General features: G+C 43.2%; 1 protein-coding gene across 2 annotated transcripts in view; it reads left to right on the top strand.

Annotated features, from left to right (window-relative positions):
* Positions 1-21,240, top strand: part of NGEF (neuronal guanine nucleotide exchange factor) — a 290,217-nt gene that overhangs the window by 238,985 nt on the left and 29,992 nt on the right. For both annotated transcript variants that reach the window (XM_033958541.1, XM_033958542.1), the window contains 2 exons: positions 12,087-12,250; positions 16,725-16,880. In XM_033958541.1, coding sequence (XP_033814432.1) covers positions 12,087-12,250; positions 16,725-16,880 — 320 coding nt within the window. The remainder of the gene's footprint in view (positions 1-12,086; positions 12,251-16,724; positions 16,881-21,240) is intronic.

Below are 21,240 nucleotides of genomic sequence, written 5' to 3'. Positions count from 1 at the left end.
TGGCTGAGAACTTTTCAGCATCTCCAGGTAATTACTGCACTGAGGGATCCTACACACACTCTAAGTATAAAAATCAAAGGCAAAATTGGAGAATACTGACTAACCATTGCCAGTTATGCTCCAGCTCTGAGCTAAAAATAATTTGTGTCTGTGATCCTGAAATGTCTCCTGCTGTACATATGAAGCTACTGCGCATGTGTTACTGATTAAAGAACAAACGCTCTGAGCTGTAATACACATATTTTCTCATCTCTTATAGTAATTTACCTCTCTGACTATGTAGCATTGCCCTCTACTGATCTTTCCTTATTAGACACGTCTGATTTGGAATGGATTACTGCATATGTGCTAGCACTGGAAAATTACTGAAGGACATTGTTTATGGAAAAAAAAATTGACTAGTCATTCCTTTCCATTGAATGCACAAGAAGAGGTGTACTATTTTATAGAAAGAAAGGAAAAGGGGAAATTGATGATTTTTTAAAACTAATTAGAGTTCTATCATATAAAGAAGGGTAGTTGGCAGCTCTCCCCATATCCTCTTCAATGTCTGTTTTCCAGTGGAAGATATATATCCCTGGTTTGTTATACAGTGAATTCCCTCTGTGGTCTTTCAGGCATCTCGTAAAAATCTGTATGTAATCTGTGCACTAATACAGACACAAGAAATGCTGCACTATAGTTATACTAGACGAAAAACATTGCATGTTATGGTTTGCCTGTTTATACTCATAAAAGGGAAAGACAGACTGTGTCTTTCTCTAGTAATGCATTCATCATCACAGCCTGGTAGCAGTTTTTCATTCCCAGTCTTCATTTCCTAGAATCTTTGACTGGGTGACCAGAGAATTGGATAGAGGATGTGCACTAGATATGGTGTATTTAGATTTTAGCAAAGCCTTTGACAGTATTCCACACAGACGTCTGATAAATAAACTGAGTGCCCTTGGGATGGGTCCCAAAGTGATGGGCTGGGTCAGGAACTTATTGAGTGGAAGGCGGCAGAGGGTAGTGATCAATAGAGATCGCTCTGAGGAGAGGGATGTTACCAGTGGTGTGTCTCAAGGTTCTGTTCTTGGGCCTGTTCTTTTTAACATTTTTATAAATGATACTAGCTGATCACCCGGCGTTGCCCGGATATAAATTCCCTTCAGGAACATTCACTTGAAGAATAACATCACACAAATTTTCAGTTTCGGCTTCACCACACCACACCACAGCGGCACTTCCTTATATACTGTTGACTGTGACATCATTCTGACTGTGTGACATCATTCCCCAAGCTTCACACCATTGGTCAAAGCAATATCTGTCTTTTTCGATGAGTCTTTACATGTCATCCCCTTCCCACCCCCACAGTATTTTTTTCCCAGATAGCAATTGATATGTATACCAAGTTTGGTTGAAATCTGTCCATGCGTTTCGGAGTTATGCTGGAACATACATACATACATCCGATTTTATATATATATAGCTGATGCCCCGGTGTTGCACGGGTATTTAATTATAGCAATAACACTGTAAATGGATTCAAATAAAGATACTTTATAGTGGTGAATGAATGCAAGTCTCACTGGAATTAGCAATCTCTTAAACTGAAAAGGAAGATCTGTTGGAATAAGTTGCATCCAAAAGTTTCAGTATAGATTTAAACAACTCAATATGTGGAAACTCAGGTTAAAAAGAAACTCCATGCAGTTTTTTCCCGGTTCAGAATGGAACCTGTATGCCTAGTTCAGCATATGTGAGTACTCATGTAATGTAATAACATTATGAACTGGGGTGCATGAAGGAAACAGTTACAAGCACAGTTAGAACATACAAACTCTATATGTATGGTGTCCGTGGTGGAATAGAAAAGATGTCCCTAGTGGTTATAGTGTCATATAAAGTGTTTTATAGTTGGAATTACTGTGAGAATGGCAGCTTTTTACATCCTTTCCATTGACATGAATGGGTGAAATAAGATTTTCTGTTTGTAGCTCCGCCCATGTGTACAGGTGGGCCGCGAGACCCCCAGAACATATCACCCCAGGTAGTGAGGGATCTGCATACCAAGTTTCGTTCAAAGCGGTCAAGCCGTTTTTGAATTAGTGTGAGAATGGCAGCGTTTTACATTTTTTCCATTGACATGAATGGGTGAAATCTGATGTTCTGTTTGTAGCTCCGCCCACGTGTACAGGTGGGCCGCGAGACCCCCAGAACATATCACCCCAGGTAGTTGGAATTACTGTGAGAATGGCAGCTTTTTACATTTTTTCCATTGACATGAATGGGTGAAATCTGATTTTCTGTTTGTAGCTTCGCCCACATGTGCAGGTGGGCCGCGAGACCCCAAGAACATATCACCCCAGGTAGAGAGGGATCTGCATACCAAGTTTCGTTCAAATCGGTCAAGCCGTTTTTGAATTACAGTGAGAATGGCAGCTTTTTACATTTTTTCCATTGACATGAATGGGTGAAATCAGATGTTCTGTTTGTAGCTCCGCCCACGTGTGCAGGTGGGCCGCGAGACCCCCAGAACATATCACCCCAGGTAATTGGAATTACTGTGAGAATGGCAGCTTTTTACATTTTTTCCATTGACATGAATGGGTAAAATCTGATTATCTGTTTGTAGCTCCGCCCACGTGTGCGGGTGGGCCGCGAGACCCCCAGAACATATCACCCCAGGTAGTGAGGGATCTGCATACCAAGTTTCGTTCAAATCGGTCAAGCCGTTTTTGAATTACTGTGAGAATGGCAGCTTTTTACATTTTTTCCATTGACATGAATGGGTGAAATCTGATTTTATGTTTGTAGCTCCGCCCACGTGTGCAGGTGGGCCGCGAGACCCCCAGAACATATCATCCCAGGTAGTGAGGGATCGTTCAAATTGGTCAAGCCGTTTTTGCGTGATCGCAGCACATACACACATACACACACACATACACACATACATACCTCCGATTTTATATATATAGATTGCTGAAGGGTTGTCAGGTAAGATTTGCCTCTTTGCAGATGATAGCAAAATCTGCAATAGAGTAGACACGCCTGATGGTGTGAATAACATAAAGAAAGACTTGGCAAAGCTTGAAGAATGGTCTGAAATTTGGCAGCTAAAATTTAATGCTAAGAAATGCAAGGTCATGCATTTAGGCTGCAAAAACCAGAGGGAACGGTACAGTTTAGGGGTGAAGAACTTATGTGCACGACTGAAGAGCAGAACTTTGGTGTGATTGTATATGATGATTTTAAGGTGGCCAATCAGGTTGAAAAGGTGACGGCAAAAGCTAAAAGGATGCTAAGTTGCATTGGGAGAGGTATGGCCGATAGGAAAAAGGAGGTATTGATGCCTCTGTATAAGACTCTGGTGAGACCTCATTTAGAATATTGTGTACAATTCTGAAGGCCGCACCTTCAAAAATATATAAAAAGAAAGGAGTCCATCCAGAGGAAAGCTACTAAAATGGTATGTGGTCTTCATGATAAGGCATGGGAACAGACTTAAATATCTCAAACTGTATACTTTGGAGGAAAGGCAGAAGAGGGGAGATATGATAGAAACGTTTAAATACCTATGTTATATAAATGTTCATGAGTTGTGTCTCTCATTTGAAAGGAAACTGCAATGAGAGAGCATAGGATGAAGTTAAGAGGTGATAGGCTCCAAAGTAATCTGAGGAAATACTTTTGTACGGAAAGGGTGGTAGATGCGTGGAACAGTCTCCCGGAAGAGGTGGTGAAAACAGAGACTGTCTGAATTCAAGAGGGCCTGGGATTAGTGCTACATAGATGAAAGTGCGCGGGACAATCGCACACGGACAAAGGAGCTCAGGCAAATGCATGCAGGACATCAGCGCGCCAGATTAAAAGTTAAATTTAAAGTGCTCTGAGGGGCGTGGGGGGACCCACCACCACCACTTTACTTAGAAGTGTTGGCACTGTTTTAGGGAAAAATTACAGTTTCCTCTCTAAGTGGGGGGTTTCCTCCCCACCCCCCACCGGGATAGGCACATGGGATCTCTCAGAGAGAGAAAGAGATAATGGTTACTGTGGCTGGGCAGACTAGATGGGTCATTTGGCCTTTATCTGCTTTCATGTTTCTATGTTTTAAATCCTGGTTCTAAAGGCTTAAAAGAAATCTCTTCCACTGTTTGCTACCAGAGAACTTGCATGCTCCGTGTACTTGGAAATACATGCTCATTCTTTGAATTTAGTGATCTAATTTCTGGCTGTAGTCACTTTTTTTTCCAGTGCATGCTCACTATTTTTGGTTACAATCATCTCTTCTTTTTATACTGCTTTTCATTGTATGCAGCAAAGGTAGTTTGCAACAACTATATAATGTACACGTGAAGAGAAAAAGCAGATACAATTGGACATGAAAGAAGCCATATATGTGCCCCGAAGCTATGTAGTAATACCCTTTTCTGGTACTAAGGTCATACGAGTCCTGACCATAGGTGAAGTTCCCATATTCACAAGTTGATTGCAGAAGGATGAAATTTACATTTACATTCTTCAGTTCGGCCTCCTCTAGTGCTGTAGAGCTCCCTTCAGTTTTTTCCTTCTGTAAGCAAGTTGAAAAGGTGTGATTCTGATCTACTCTGAAAACCTTTTATTATTTTTTTGGGTCTTTATCCGAGTTCGAGGCTTTTTAACACTTGAGAGGTCCTCGGTGACCCTGAGGCAGCTCTGCCTGGAAGAAGACGCAGACTCTGTGATAGAGGTCTGCAACTGACAAGGCAATCCTCGGGGTTCCTATCCAGCTGGCCTGCATTGGAACTTGGGGGGTTCGGAGTCTATTCCCTCAAAACTAGCTTGCCTCTTGATTTATCAGGTGCTTGAGCACAGGCTGGCCCCGGTGTCAGTCATGAGTGGCTTAATGGGTGCCAGCTGCATTGATTCTTCCTCCAGTTTGTTCATGGGTCTGAGAGGGTTGAGACAGTGGTCAGGCTTCTAGTCTGACTAGCAACCTGAAGATCCTAGCATGTGGACCTGATTTGGCTGATTGAGGCAGTGTCCTCTCCAGTTCCAAAGCAGGCTTGCACCAGAACAGACAGACAGTGAGTACTGCCTATTGTAGCCTAAGGGAAAATCGGGGGGATCTGATTTTGCTGGTTTTAAGCATTTTTGGGGCTGGATTTAGGGTCCTCCACCTCCAAAAAACCCTTCCCAGAATTCTTTTACCCTTTAATGGGTTTTCCCGGGCCATTTTTGATGCAACCACACTGCAAACCCCTTGTTTTGACTTAAAATAACTTGGGATGGACTCTGCATAAAAACTGGGAGACACCCCCTTACCATTACTGTAGCTCCCAGAAAATTGGACTCTTTATACAAAATTATATCTTCCCCTGGTTTTGACAAACCTCAACTTCAGCATCAGTCCCTCGTGGTAGAGTCGACTTTGAAAAATCTACCCCATCCAAGGTTTATGCCTCAGTGCCTTCAGGACGTGAAGGGTGCACTATGGACAAGTTTGGCTGTCACCTATATCAAAACTCCATGTTGGCTAATAGAGTCCTAAACTACAATTTCTATATTTACTGTTATGTCAAACATCTGATTAAGAAATTGTCCTCTTTTGATAGGTATATTCCTTCACAGCAGTTACAGGATTTTCGTCATATCTCTCGCACCCTTGCCCTGGCTAGAAGGTATATGGCGAGATCGGCTTATGATGCCTTTGAGTTGTCTTCCAGAGCTTCAGCTATGTCAGTGGCAATGAGATGTCTGGCATGGCTCAGAGTCTCTGGCATGGATATCAACCTCCAGGATAGATTGGCTAACATTCCATGCTTGGGTGATGATCTTCCAAGCCTTTCAAGTCTTCCTATCAGAGACGTTTTTCTTCCAAACCTGCTGCTCCTACTAGACCACAGAAGAAGAAACAGAAGCAACAGCATCCTCAAAAAACCCAGGCTGCATCTCCACAGATGCCTGTCAGTCTTTTTGACGTGATTCTCGAAGCATAGCCACTGTTCATTTATCCCAGCCTCTCCCTCAACCCATCAGAGGATGGCTTCAACTTTATTATCCTTGCTGGGAACTGATTAAAACAGACCTCTGGGTGCTAACAGTTATTCGAGAGGGATACTCTACTTTGTCAACATACCTTCGGATTATCCTCCAAGAGATTCTTCTTTTCACCCTCAGCAGACATCCCTACGTCTTCGGGATATAGAATCCCTTTTCCTTTTCAATGCCATCGAGAAGGTTCCTCCAGGACAGAGGAACCGGGGATTTTACTCCCACTATTTTCTTGTTCTGAAGAAGATGGGAGGTCTTTGTCCAATCTTGGACCTCAGGGGTCTCAACAAGTTTCTAGTGAAGGAAAAGTTTCGGATGTTATCCCTGGCAACTTTATATCCCCTCTTAGATCCCAACGACTGGCTATACTTTCTAGATCTGAAAGAAGCCTACACTCACATTCCAGTACATCCGGCCTCCAGGCGATTCCTCCATTTCCAGGTGGCTCATCACCATTATCAATACAAAGTACTACCCTTTGGCCTTGCATCCTCTCCCAGAGTATTCACCAAGTGACTGGTTGTAATGGCCTTAGCACTACAGTCTCAGGGCCTTCAAGTCTTTTCTTATCTGGATGACTGGCTGATTAAGGGCTCTACCTCGCAAGGGATGACAGTAGCAACTTGCATGACAATTCTCTTCCTTCAAAAGTTGGGTTTTGAAAGCAATTTTTACAAACTCCAACTTCAGCCACCTCAGAAACTACAATTCATAGGAGCTCTGCTCGACACTGTACATCTCAGGGCATTTCTACTGCAGCAAAGACAAGACAATTTAATTCAGCTTTGCACTCAGACTTATCATCTGCCATCAATCTCAGCCAGACAAATGATGGTATTTCCAGGTCACATGGCCTCCACAGTACATGTTACTCCATTTGCGAGACTTCACCTCAGGATACCTCAATGGACTCTCGCATCTCAGTGGTCTCAAGCGTTCGGTCAACTCTTGCAACACATTACAGTCACTCCTTCACTTCAACAGTCGCTGCAGTGGCAGATGAACCCTCCTCATCAGAAAGTTCTGACCATGGACTCATCCACTTATACTTGGGGAGCTCATCTGGAATGTTTTCATGCGCAAGGTCACTGATCTTCCCAGGACCGCATTTGTCATATAAATTTGTTGGAACTCAGAGCAATCTACAATGCTCTCAGTGCTTTCCAGGACATTGTGACCAACACTGTCCTTCTTATCCGCACGGACAAACAGGTTGCGATGTAATACATAAACAAACAAGGAGGCTTGGGGTCCCTCCATCTTTTTCAGGAGGCCCAGATTTGGAACGGGGCCATTGCTTGCAATATATTCCTGAAAGCAATATATATTCAAGGGGAACGGAATTCTCTTGCAGACAGACTCAGCAGATTTCTTCAACCAGCAGAATTCTCTTGCAGACTCTGCAGTTCTGAGTCTCATATTTTCTCAGTGGGGGACTCCTCAGATAGACTTGTTTGTGTCCCCCCACAACCACAAGCTGCCCCAGTTTGGCTCCCGGCAGTACTCTCCTCGCAATCTGGAAGTGAATGCTTTTATACTGGATTTGACTCACAAGTTTCTCTGTGCTTTTCCTCCAATCCCTCTCATTCTCAAAACGCTTGTCAAACTCAAGCAGGAGTCTGCCACCATGATCCTTTTAGCTCCTTGGTGGCCCAGACAACCCTGGTTCTCCCTGCTACTTTAACTCAGTATGAAGAAACCAATACCTTTTCAAATTTTCCCATCTCTTCTCACACAGAATCACAGATCTCTTCTGCATCCCAATCTTACAGCATTGCACCTGACACCTTGGTACCTCTCGGCCTAACATCGACTGATCTTCATCTTTCTCAGCCTATCAGACTAATCTTGAGAGGAATCCAGAAAATCGTCCACACAGCAGTGTTACCATCAAAAATGGACACGGTTTTCCACCTGGTGTGTTCTTCATCATCATGAGGCTAGATCCACCTCTGTCTCTTCAGTATTGGACTATCTTCTGCATATATCTAATTCAGGTCTCAATACCACTTCAATTAGACTTCATCTCAGTGCTATCAATGCTTTCCACGAGCCAGTCAATGGGAAACCTCTCACTTCTCACTCTTGTGTCCAGATTCATGAAAGGACTTATCAATATCAAACCGCCTCTCGAATCACCTCCAATAGTTTGGGATCTTAATGTGGTCCTTGCTGCTTTGATGAAGTCTCCTTTTGAACCAATGTCTACGGTTCATCTCAAGTACCTTACTTGTAAAATGGTTTTTCTCATCTCCCTTACTTCAGCTCGACGAGTCAGTGAACTTCAAGCACTGGTGGTGGATCCTCCTTTCACAGTGTTCCACCATGACAAAGTGGTGCTTCGTACCCATCCTAAGTTTCTTCCAAAGATTGTCACAGAATTTCACTTTAATCAATCTATTGTATTCCAATATTCTTTTCTAAGCCTCATTCTCACCATGGAGAAACGGCTGTTTATACTCTGGACTGCAAACGAGCATTGGCCTACTATTTTCAGAGAACTCAGTCTCATAGAATATCTCCTCAACTTTTCGTCTCCTTTGATTTTAAGAAGTTGGGATGTCCAGTATCCAAGAGAACGATTTTCATATGGTTGACCTCACTTGAAGTCTGTATAACTGTTCACAATGTACAGACTTTGGTGGCTTCAGTAGCCCATTTCAGCTCTCCTACTATTAAGGACATCTGCAAAACAGCCACTTGGTCCTCAATATATACCTTCACTTCACACTGCAGTTCAGAGCAGTACTCCAGATGAGACAGGCAATGCATTGGGCATATTTAATGAACTTGGTTCTGGAAGCAACATTGATCTGTGTGTTAAAACCAAGAACAAGTTGGATCATCTGCGACCACATGATATTGCTAACACTAAAGGAGTCAGGTCAGGTAGCTACAAATACAGGAGGGGAACCACAGGAATCCTGAAAGAAAAAATTATCCCTCTTGAAGTTGTGGAAGAAACAGTTCAAACAATGGATACTTCTTAAGATGTTCTTGCATAGGTTTTTTTTTTAATATGTAGAAGGCTTTGTTGTAAGTAGCTCCAGGTCCAAAAATAAATGTTTCCTTCAAATAAAAAAAAAAAAATAAGTCAACTAGTTGAGATGGACAGGTTGTGAGAATATACTTGCTGACCTTGGAGAATACCTGCTACAGGTAAGCAACTTTGCTTTCTCCAAGGACAAGTACATATAATAGTCACACAAATGGGACTCCCAAACTGCCGGGATCATGCATCTAAAAATAGGGTTACAATGAACAAATATGAGTCTGGTGAAACCCAAAAGGGCTGGAGGGAAAGTTGGCACTTAGGAGGTAAGCAGATTTTGCAGAATTGCTTACCCTCTTCTGTCCTTGAAATCTTCTGAATCTTGGGAGTCTGTGCAGCTCACTAGCACTGTAGTTTTGATGCAAAGTGTTCCTGTTAGTAAGCTTCAGTGTGAATCCATAGACGCCAAGGGCCAGAAGATTCCAGGGGCAGCAGAGGATTAAGGCCCTAAAGACCCACTTCAGAAGGTTGTGCAGGGAGAAACCACAACTGAAGAAGTTAAAGAAGGTCTTCATGCTACCTATATACTGTTTTCTAACAGAGTTCAACATTTCACTAACTGATTATATGTTGGAAATAGCTATAGCTGACCCCAGAAGCAGGCAATCTGAAACACAACCCATGTCAGGTCTTTGAATAAAGGTTATCCTTTTACACCAATTCTTGAGGCCTCCGTGCTTTTGCTTTGCTTTCATTGTATCCACCATGTAGAAATATTAGTGGGGAATTAATTTTTGCAATAAGAATACTGTAATAGAGTGCTACAACTTAGGTGCTCATATCATGCAGTCTCTGAGTCTGTTCTGTAAGAGCAGTTATGTGGATGTTAGCATGCTGCACACATTTTTGAGGATATAAATAGACCATGGCTTTGAAAAGATAATGCTGCTTTATGGTTAGACCTTTTGGACATTTTCTTATAGTATCTGTTTTTGCTAATTTAAAGGTGATAGAAGGGGTGGGGGCTGTGATGTACAGAAACTCCAGAAGGAGCCATACATATGTGGTATTGTTGCATAAATGAAATATACACATTTTTGCTGCTTCTCCCTTTTTTAAAATGTACTTCCATAAATGTTAAAAGTCAATAAATTTATTGGTAATTAATCATCCATTGCTTCCTTATGCTCTAAGTCAGGTCTATTAGGCATTTGTAGGGTCCAAGAAAACTTTTCATGCACCAGTTGCCCAATTTTAAGCAATTTCTGATCTCGGTTAGTAGTTAATGGAACAATTCTATAAACTAAGCACTAGAATTTATGCACTAATTGCACGTGTAAATGTTTAGAATACTAGCACATTTATACATATATGTGAAAAATCCACCTAAGTGCTATTCTGTTAATATGTACAAAACATATATTTTACAGATGAGTGTACACATAAGCAAGAGTCTGGGCGGAGCATAGAAGGCACTCACACTTATGTATGTATCTCTGACAATTAGGCACGTGCACTTACACCAGCTCCATGGATAGCTTAAGTGTTCATACTTGATTTATAGATGCATATTTACCCTGTTAGGCTAGTATTCTGTAAAGGAATGTAGGTGCCTCTGTCCCTTTCTAGAATAAGGTTCTACCAAATGCCCTCTTGGTGTGTAATTATAGGGTCCCTGTAGAAGTGATTTGTTTCTAGTGCAATAAGGATAAGATCCTCTGATACTTTGATTACTCCCCTTCAATCTGTGCAAATTCTGCACTGTTCCCTCTAAGCTGAGCAGGAGTCCTCCACCCACAGTCTCACCAATAGAGGGTGCTGTTTTACTGTCACATTTTTCAATTGTGAGGGACAGGCAAGTTCTGCAGGACTCCAGGGAACATACCTGTCCTTAGCGACTGAAAATATTCCACCCCCTAGTGGTAGCAATGCAGCTGGAGGACACCTGCTCAGCTTAGAGGGAACACTCTGCGCATGACTTATTTTCCATAAGAGTAGGGTTACTAGATGTCCGGATTTACCTAGACCAGGGGTAGGGAACTCCGGTCCTCGAGAGCTGTATTCCAGTTGGATTTTCAGGATTTCCCCAATGAATATGCATGAGATCTATTTGCATGCTTGCAGTGCATATTCATTGGGGAAATCCTGAAAACCTGACTGGAATACGGCTCTCGAGGACCGGAGTTCCCTATCCCTGACCTAGACTGTCCAGGCATCCGGACGGCTTTTCAAAACCCAACACTTTGTCCAGGTTTTGAAAAGATTCCAGTTCGGAATTGCTTTAGGAGGGCACCTGCGCATGCGTGGATGCAACGTGGTGACATCACACACATGCGCGCATGTGTTTGATGTAATTGTGTCACATCTGCGTATGTGCAGATGCCCTCCCAATGTGGCTTCGAGCACAAGAAGAGGTTGGGGGGGACGGGGATAGGTAGAACTGGGCGGGCTTGGGGGGCAGGCCATGGGTCCAGATTTTACAATCGTAAAATCTGGTAACCCTACATAAGAGCCACCACGCTTATATTACTCCTCTCCACAAGTCACTTCACTGGCTCTTTATCCATTTCCTACTACAGTTCAAACTCCTCTTACTGACCTATAAGTGCACTCACTTTGCAGCCCTCAATATCTCTCCATTCGTCTCTCCCCCTATACTCCCCCACCCATGAACTCCATTCATCGGGCAAGTCCCTCTTATCCATACCCTTCTCTTCCACTGCCACCTCTACACTCTGTCCCTTCTATCTTGTTGCACCAAATGCATAGAACAAATTGCCTGAGTCATTACATCTGGCGCCATCTCTGGCAGTATTCAGATCCAAGCTAAAAGCCCACTTATTTTAATGCCGCCTTCTTCTCCTAACTCCCACTCACCATAAAATTACCTATGTCCACCCTATCATTCTCTCTGCAAGAACCCCTAATGACCCTCCTGTCTGTCCAATTAGATTGTAGGCTCTTCTGAGCAGAGACCATGTATTGCATGTTGATTGTTCAGCGCTGCATATACTTTTCTGCGCTATAGAAATGATAAGTAGTAGTATTACTGCTTTATACTTTTTTTATTTTGTAGTCTGTGCCCATCATTTCTCACTCACGTTGGCTACTGAAGCAAGGGGAACTACAGCAGATGTCTGGACCGAAGACTTCACGAACTCTTCGTGCCAAGAAACTCTTCCGCCCTATCTACCTCTTCCTGTTTAATGATTTGTTGCTAATGTGCAAGCAGTTGGCAAGGTGAGATTGAAAGGAATAATTTAACATCTTTATAAGCACTCAAGTAGGTTCTTCCAGAAGTGTCTAGGGATATGCACACCTATAATGTAGACATATAAACACATGGAGGGGCATTTTCGATAGGATGTATAAGCTGAATTTTGGACGTTTTGAGAAAGACATCAGAAAGCCAGTAGAGAAAATGTTCATTCTCAAAACAGCAAGACACCTATCTTTTTTTTTTTTTTAGAATGACCTATGTAAATATATTGGTCCCTAGTACATCTATCTTTTTTTAGCCATTCTCAAATATGAATACGTCCACATGAAAAGGCACAAAAACAAATTTTTCAGACATACCCAATTACTTTGAGCTGATCGTGGCAGGGGAATCCCAATCAGCTGAGCCGGTTTCCTTGAGTCCTGCTTGCTCAGCAATCATGGATTCCCTTGCCAGGAGCAGCTGAACTGGCAAGGAAAATGCAATTCCTCTCTCCCTCCCTCACACCAACTAATGCCTCCCAGCCCCCCTCCACAGAGAGCCACTGTTTTCAGAGCCCTCTACCCTTCTCCCAACATCCCCAACATCATGCTGACATTCCCCTATATCACCTTAACATCCCCGACAGCATCTTGACATCACCAGACATCACCCGACCCCCCCCCTACATCAGCCAACAACCCCCTACATCTCTACATGATGATGATAAGCTGTATTTGTATTAAGGTGGACCCTTATGGAGTTGGCATTGAAACCTGACTCTGACAGATATAGAAGGTATTTAAAATATTTTTGTGTAGGGCAGGACAAAGGATCTAAGCCTCCAAAATAAGCTGGAACACCATAGGTGCCAGTATTGATACCCTTAGTGCCATGGTCTCCTGCCAGGCAAATAGGCACTCCATCTGTTCCTGGAGTATGACCCTGAGCTGCTTCTCGAAAGCTGTCATAGATGAAAGCTAGAGCTCAGCCGGATAATGCCATTAAGTAAACCTGTAGGCATACTACAGAATCTACTACAGAATATGGATCTATTTCTGTAAGTATTAGATTTAAAACAACCAGAGGGAATATTTCTTCACACAACGTGTAATTCTTTAGCATCCCTCTCTCCAGACCAGCACAGACAGTTGGGTTTACGCTCATCTTCCAGCAGGTGGAGACTGAGAACACTCTGAATTCTAGCTGTAGTACAAGTGGGTTGTACAGTCCCCCATAGAATCAGTCTGTTCTCAATCTCCAGCAGTGGAGGTGGTAAGCCTGTGCAATCCTGTTCATTTTTCTTGGCCTTTGGTTAGGGTCTGTTAGAGAGGATAGCAGGGGCCTTTTTTGGCCTTTTTCTTGTCCAGGCTGAGCTTGGGTCCCACGGGGGTCCCGTTAAACCTCAGAGGTATCAAACTCAGACGGCCGAGTCCCTCCCCCAATTCCCTCACCTCCCCAATTATTGTGCCTCAGCTGTATGTTTTGTCTGAGGGCACTGACTACATCTTGGAGAGCCTGTGGGGTCTGCTCCTTTAAGATTTAAAGTTAAAAAAAAAAATCCCTGAGGCAGAGCCATTGATTTTTACTAATGCCAGTCTGAAGGGAAGTGTTTCATTCATTAATTTTTCTCCTTTCTAGCTACCCGGCGTCTGTATTGATCCTGCTTCGTAGTTCACAATGAGCACTTCTCAGCCTAAGAAGTGCTCAGTGTACTCTCGCCGAGGTCTCAATGTGGCTATCATTTGTTTCTTTTGCTCACGGTCACACAAAGGGGAACCCTCATCGTGGTCAGCTTCGCGTGCCAGCAAGAGGGATTCCCCGGCGGCCGCAAAGGGAGAGTTGGCCATGGGCGGTGGGGAGGCCCGGGGTTCCCTTTCCATCACAGGCGCTGGGGATTAACCTTGCCATCACGTTGGGGTTTTCTGAGGATTCCATTTTCGCAGCTGGTTCTTTTCAGTTCTCTTCAGAGCTTTTGACCTTTTCCAGTAGGCTTTTCATCTTTAGCGGGGAAACTCCACCATTTTGGCTGAGTCTTCTGCTGAGCTTCCACATAGATCGGAGAGGCAAGAACAGATCGTGCAGGCCTTTTACTCTGTGGTCGAGCGTGATTCAGTCCGGCTGGTGATTCAGTCCCCTTGGCTATATACAAAACGTACTACCTGCACAGGGCTAGTGGTCTTGGCTTCATCGGGGGATCTCAGTCTTCAATGTTTTCAAAAATGACTTTCTAGATCAGTGTTTTTCAACCTTTTTTGGGCAAAGGCACACTTGTTTCATGAAAAAAATCACGAGGCACACCACCATTAGAAAATGTTAAAAAATTTAACTCTCTGCCTATATTGACTATATATAAAGTAATTCTCTTGAATAGGAATCAAATAAACACAAAGAAAGTATTTTATAATTACTTTATTATGAAATAAAAATTATAAAATACTTTATTCAGTGCGAAACCTGGGCCTGTTTGGCTGAACACAAAGCTGATATTCTGGCTGGAATCGAAGAAAGACACACACGTAGCTCTTCGTCAACAGCTCTCAGTCTCTCTCTGTATTTGGTTTTTATAGCATACAAAAATAGACAAATATACCCTCCATCCTTTTTATTAAACCACAATAGCAGTTTTTAGCGCAGGGAGCTGCGCTGAATGTCCAGCGCTGCTCTTGACGCTCATAGGCTCCCTGCGCTAAAAACCACTATTGCGGTTTAGTAAAAGGTGACCATATTGTAAAATATAGACAGCAGATATAAATCAGAACTGTGAAGGGAAGTTTTCATCTCTGGGAATTTACCCAGTTAACTATTAAGTTATTTGGGCAAATTCCTTTGAAAACTGTGGTAATACTGCCTCCACTTTGCTAAATTTAAAATAAAATCATTTTTCCTACCTTGTCTGGTGATTTCTGGTTGCACTTTCTTCTTCTGACTGTGCATCCAATCTTTCTTCCCTTCTATCAGCCTGTATGCTTTCTCTCCTCCACACCTCATTCCCTCCCCCAACTTTTTCTTCCTCTCTCCCTGACCTTTCTTTCTTTTTCTCTTCTTTCCTTCTGTTTCCCTGCCTGCCCCCTTTCTTTCTTTCTCCCTGCCGTTCCCCAAGCCACTGCCACTGCCACTGCCATCGGGGAACAGGACCCACCAATGGATAACAGGCCCCAAAGCCGACGCCGACGCATGCTCTCCCTGACATCAATTCTGCAATCGGAGAGGAAGTTCCGCCCAGCCAAGCAGCGATTGGCTGGCCCGAACTTCCTCTCCGACTGCAGAATTGACGTCGGGGAGAAGAAGACTTATCGGCTCGATAGATTAGATCGCCAAGACAAAGTGAGTCCTGGGTGATCGACTCACTTTGCCTTGGCGAGCTACTGGCGCCCCTGCCTCGGGCCCCCTGTCAGCTCCGGGCCCGACGGCCCTGCGGCACACCAGGCAACATCTCGCGGCACACTAGTGTGCCGCGGAACAGCGGTTGAAAAACACTGTTCTAGATGTCTTGCTAGGCTTCTTGTCCTCTGAGCATCTAAAGTTCAAGGGAGCATGCTGGAGGCATGTTATAGGTGAGCTTTGGGCGGACTTAGCACTTGGACCTGGACTTGAACCTTTCTTAAGATGCAACTTAGATGTCTGGAGCTAGACCTGTTTTAGAAGCATCTAAATGCCACAAAGTTACCAAGACTGATCAGATGACTACTGGAGGAATGAAAGCATAGCACCCACACACACACAAACACACTCCCCCAATGGCCACTGACCCCCTCCCAAAGATGTGAAAGAAACAGTATATACCAACCTCTATCACAGCTGGAGATATTATGGGACATCCTAGTACTGCAGGAAGCAGGTGTCTGAAGTAGCCTGGTGTGCGGTGTAATGAAACATAGAGAAGAGGATCCAGGCCCATATCCCACACTACCCACTACATTTATGTTGGAAAGTGTAAATCCACCCAAAACCTACTCTACTGACATATAGATGGCACCTGCAGCCAAAAAGACTGTAGGGATGGTAGACGAGTATAGTAGATTTGGAGGAGTTCTGGAGGGCTCAGCATATATAAGGGGATTCTGGTGAAATATGTACATGGGTCCCTTTATGTTGGCATGTCTGTATGGCCAGTCCATTAAGATGCTGATCCCTCCCACATCCAGATGGGCTTGATTTGGATATTTTGAACTTGGACGTACTTGTATTTGAAAATGGCCCAAAAAAAGTCAGATGTCCTAAGGGCCTAGATGTCTAAATAGGTCATTGTCAAAAAAAAAAAAAAATTGGACATCTAGCAGCTCTGAAAATGGGCATTTCCCTGCCCTGACTTTTGGACATCTTGCAGGAAATGTCCAAAGTTGGGCTTATATGTCCTATCGAAAATGCCCCTCTATATCAAATAAATAAATACAATAAAATCAGGTTACAATTTGGTGGGTGCCTGTGCATGTCTCGAGAAATTGAATATATTGATTTGTAAGAGAGAGAGTATAAATTGTCTATGTTAGTTCAACTTCTTCTGCTTCTCAGTGACAGGTATCAGGTGTTTGATTCAGCTGCCCGAGGGCTCCTTCGTGTAGAAGAACTTGAAGATCAAGGACAAGCCTTGGCAAATGTTTTCATTTTACGTCTACTGGAGAATGTGGATGAACGGGAGGTCACCTATATGTTGAAAGCAACATCACAGTGAGTATCTGTGTTTGACTATTGTCTTGTAACTTTATGTATAAGGCAATATACAAAGAACTTGAATAAAATAAAATAGAATAGAATAGTTATTCATTGTCAGTGTGTATCCAACAAAGCAATCCTTTCATACGTAAGAGTTCTGCAAATGATCTAACCTACAGATGCATCCTCGGTGAAAAACTGTCATCAACGCTATACTCATGCATCCCATAAGGCTGAAAGAGCTGATGGCAGATAAAGACCAAATGGCTCATCTAGTCTGTCCATCCACAGCATCCACTATTTCCTCCTCTCCCTAAGAGATCCCATCATATGTCTCATGCTTTCTTGAATTCAGACACAGTCTTTGTCTCCACCACCTCTACTGGGAATCTATTTCACACATTACCATCCTTTCTGTAAAAAAGTATTTCCTCAGATTACTCCTGAGCCTATCACCTCTTAACTTCATCCTATACCCTCTCATTCTGGAGAGGATCTTTGTTTCAAGTTTGCTTTATCATCTAGTTTGCTTACATATGGTATGCTCTTCCTATTCAAATCAGAACACTCAAAAGGTATGACTTATTTAGAAAGCTTTAGAAGGCTTTCTTTTCTAGGCTACATTTTGTAGTGAAATGTTAAATCTTTGGTTTCCACCAGTGGTTGTCTGGATTTCTTAGTGCATTCTAGAGAGGAAAAATTCCTTAATGAATTCAAGGACTGCTTTATGCAGCAGTTGGTTCAGGAACCCACAAGAGGGAAAACAATTCTAGACCTAATCCTTAGTGGAGCACAAGATCTGATGCAGGAGGTAATGGTGCTGGGGTCACTTGATAATAGTGATTATGACATGATCATATTGAAGTGGGATGCATTTTCAATGTGACGTCTAAATTCAAGTTTAGACATTTTAAAACACACAAAAAAATCCAATTTTAAAAATGCACATTTTCAAAACTGAAAAACGTCTATCTAAGAAACACCATAAGGAATGGCAAGCCAAATGTAAAGCATTGATAAGAAAGGCATAAAGAGACTTTGAAAAGAAGATTGCAATGAAACAAAAACATAGTAAAATCTTTTATCCCAGGACAAGCAGGCAGCATATTCTCACGTATAGGTGATGTCACCAATGGAGCCCCGGTATGGACCACTTTAAAAGTGCATCGCCACTTTAAATCTTTAGAAGTTCGCGATAGCCCGAACCGCGCATGCGCGAGTGCCTTCCTGCCTGATGTAGGGCGTGCCGTCCCTCAGTTTTCTAGTTTCCACGGAGCTAAGAAGTTGCATTTTCAATGGTTGTTGAAAAAATTTTCAATTCGCTGCCGTCCCGCTCTCGTGGCTTCTGACTTTTCAGTCAGTTTTCTATACTTTTATGGAAGCCTACTTGCATATCCCAATCCATCTGGCTTCCAAGGAGTATTTTTCAATTAAATTGGTATCATTACCAGTACAAGGTACTTCCTTTCAGCCTGGCATCTTCTCCCATAGTCTTCTTGAAGTGCCTATATTTAGTGGCCACATCTCTCCGATCTCAGGGCCTTCATGTCTTTTCTTACTCAGATGACTGGTTGATGTAGGCTATTTCATTTCTGGACATGGTCCAAGTCACCATTTTATTTTCTTCAGTCACTAGGATTCTAAGTCAACTTCCCCGAATCACATCTCTCTCTCCAACTCAACGTCTGCAGTTCATTGGGACAGTCCTAGACACCACTCTCAGAGTGTTTTATCCTCCATATCGCCTTCAGGCTCTCATCCATCTGTGTCAGCAATTGCTTCCTCTTCAATCCATCTCTGCCAGACACATGATGGTTCTTCTAGGCCACATGGCCTCAACTGTCCATGTAACACCATTGTTCATGTAACACCATTGACAAGGCTGCATCTTCACCCTTCTCAAGTGGTCTCAAGCGAAGGCTCATATCTCACAATATGTGACATCATCTCTTCTGCAGTCGCTTTAATGCTGGATAACCTCTTCCAATCTATCCAGAGGTCCCCTTTTTTCACTTGCCCCCTCTTCACAAGGTCATCATGACAGATGCATCTCCTTATGCCTGGGGGGCTCACATGGACGCTCTTCAGACTCAGTGTCTTTGGACTGCCAGGGAGTGGAAATTTCACAGCAATTTCCTGGAACTCAGAGCAATGTGTTTATGCCCTCAAGGCCTTTCATCATTCACTCTGCCCTCAAGTCCTCTGCCTTCACACAGATAACCGAGCAAGGAGGCACAGGCTCTTTCCTGTTGTGTCAGGAGGCCCTCAAAAAAATCTGGACTTGGGCAACAGCTCACAATCTATTCTTGAAAGCTGCCTACATTGAAGGGGAGAAGAATTCCCTAGTAGACAACCTCAGCAGATTTCTTCAGCTTCATGAATGGACTCTCAACTCTGCAATTCTCCAGTCCATCTTTGTTCAATGGGGCACTCCTTAAGTGGACTTGTTTGTCACTCTTCACAATCACCAGTTGCCCCAGTTTTTGCTCCAGCCTTTACTCTCCTCTCCGTCTGGAAGCAGATGCCTTTCTCCTGGATTGGACGGGTCTGTTTGCATATACATTCCCTCCAATTCCTCTCATGTTGAGAACTCTGTTCAAGCTCAAGAGAGAATCAGCCACCATGACTCTCTTTGCTTCATGGTGGCCCTGGCATTTCTACTTCAATTCCATTCCAGGTAACCCATATCTCTTCCAGTCTCTCCTACTCTGCTTACTCAGAATCAGGAATCACTTCTACATCCAACCTGCAATCACTACACCTGACCGCTTGGTTTCTCTTGAGCTGAATCCATCTCACTTGTATCTTTCTCAGCCTATTCGTCAAATTCTTGATGCATCCAGAAAACCAGCCACTCAACTATGTTACCAACAAAAGTGGATTAGGTTCTCTTCCTGGTGTCTTCTTTGTCATCATGATCCAACTTCATTTTCAGTAGATTTGGTGTTGGATTATCTGATTTATCTGTCTGATTCTGGCCTCAAATCTGGCCTCAAATCTGTCAGAGTCCGTCTCAGCGCTATTACAGCTTTTCACATGTCAGTCGAGGGAAACCTCCTAATGCTCATCCTTTGGTCTCCAGATTCATGACAGGACTTTTCAATGTGAAACCACCTCTCAAGCCTCCGCCTGTCATCTGGGACCTTAATGTGGTCCTTTCCAGTTTGATGAAGTCTCCATTTGAACCAATGGCCACAGCTCATCTTAAGTTTCTTCCCTGGAAAGTGGTCTTCCTTATTGCTCTCACTTCTGCCAGGAGGGTCAGTGAGTTACAAGCATTAGTAGCAGATCCATCCTTCATTGTTTTCCATCATGGCACGGTGGTTCTGCGTACATGTCCAAAGTTTCTTCTACAAGTTGTCACTGAATTCCATCTTAATCAATATATTGTTCTACCACTGTTTTCCCCTAAGCCTCATTCTCATGCTGGAGTAATCGCTTTATATACTTTGGACTGTAAACAAGCTTTGGCCTATTACATTGACTGGTCAAAACCTCATCGAACATCTCCCCAACTGTTCATCTCTTTTCATCCTAATAAGTTGGGGCATCCTGTTTCTAACAGAATGATTTCCACTGGCTGGGCTGCCTGCATCTCGTTCTGCTATGCTCAGACTGGACTAGCACTGAAAAGTCATGTCACAGCCCCCAAATTAGAGCTATGGCAGCTTCTGTAGCTTTCCTCAGATCTACTCCTATTGAGGAACTCTGTACAACTGCCATCTGGTCCTCAGTTCATACCTTTACTTCTTACTGTTGTCTGTAGTCTTTTTCCAGACGGGATGGGCACTTCGGCCAATCTGTATTGTAAAAATTTATTTTCTTAAGGCCAACTCTCTCATCATCCCATTACTGTTAGCTTGGAGATCACCCATACGTGAGAATATGCTGCCTGCTTGTCCTGGGATAAAGCACAGTTACTTACTGTAACAGGTGTTATTCAGGGATAGCAGGCATATATTTTCACATCCCACCCTCCTCTCCAGGTTGGCTTCTTAGCTGGTTTATCTTAACTGAGGGACCGCGTGCCCTATGTCGGTTGGGAAGGTACTCGCGCATGCGCGGTTCGGGCTATCGCGAACTTTCTAAAGATTTAAAATGGCAATGCACTTTTAAAGTGGTCCATACCGGGGCTCCATTGGGGACGTCACCCATACATGAGAATATCTGCCTGCTGTCCCTGGATAACACCTGTTAGGTAAGTAACTGTGCTTTTTAGGTATATTCGAAGCAAGAAGCTGGTAAAAAAAATAATTTGGACTTGTAGATGATCAAGGAATAAAAGACAAGGGAAGAAAAGTTCATAATGGAGAGATTAAATAAATTCTTTGCTTTCATCTTCACTGGGGAAGAACTGGGAGAGATACCATTACCA

Source organism: Geotrypetes seraphini, chromosome 9, assembly GCF_902459505.1.
Source record: "Geotrypetes seraphini chromosome 9, aGeoSer1.1, whole genome shotgun sequence".
Taxonomy (NCBI): Eukaryota; Metazoa; Chordata; class Amphibia; order Gymnophiona; family Dermophiidae; genus Geotrypetes; species Geotrypetes seraphini.
This window is presented reverse-complemented; position numbering and strand designations above follow the sequence as displayed.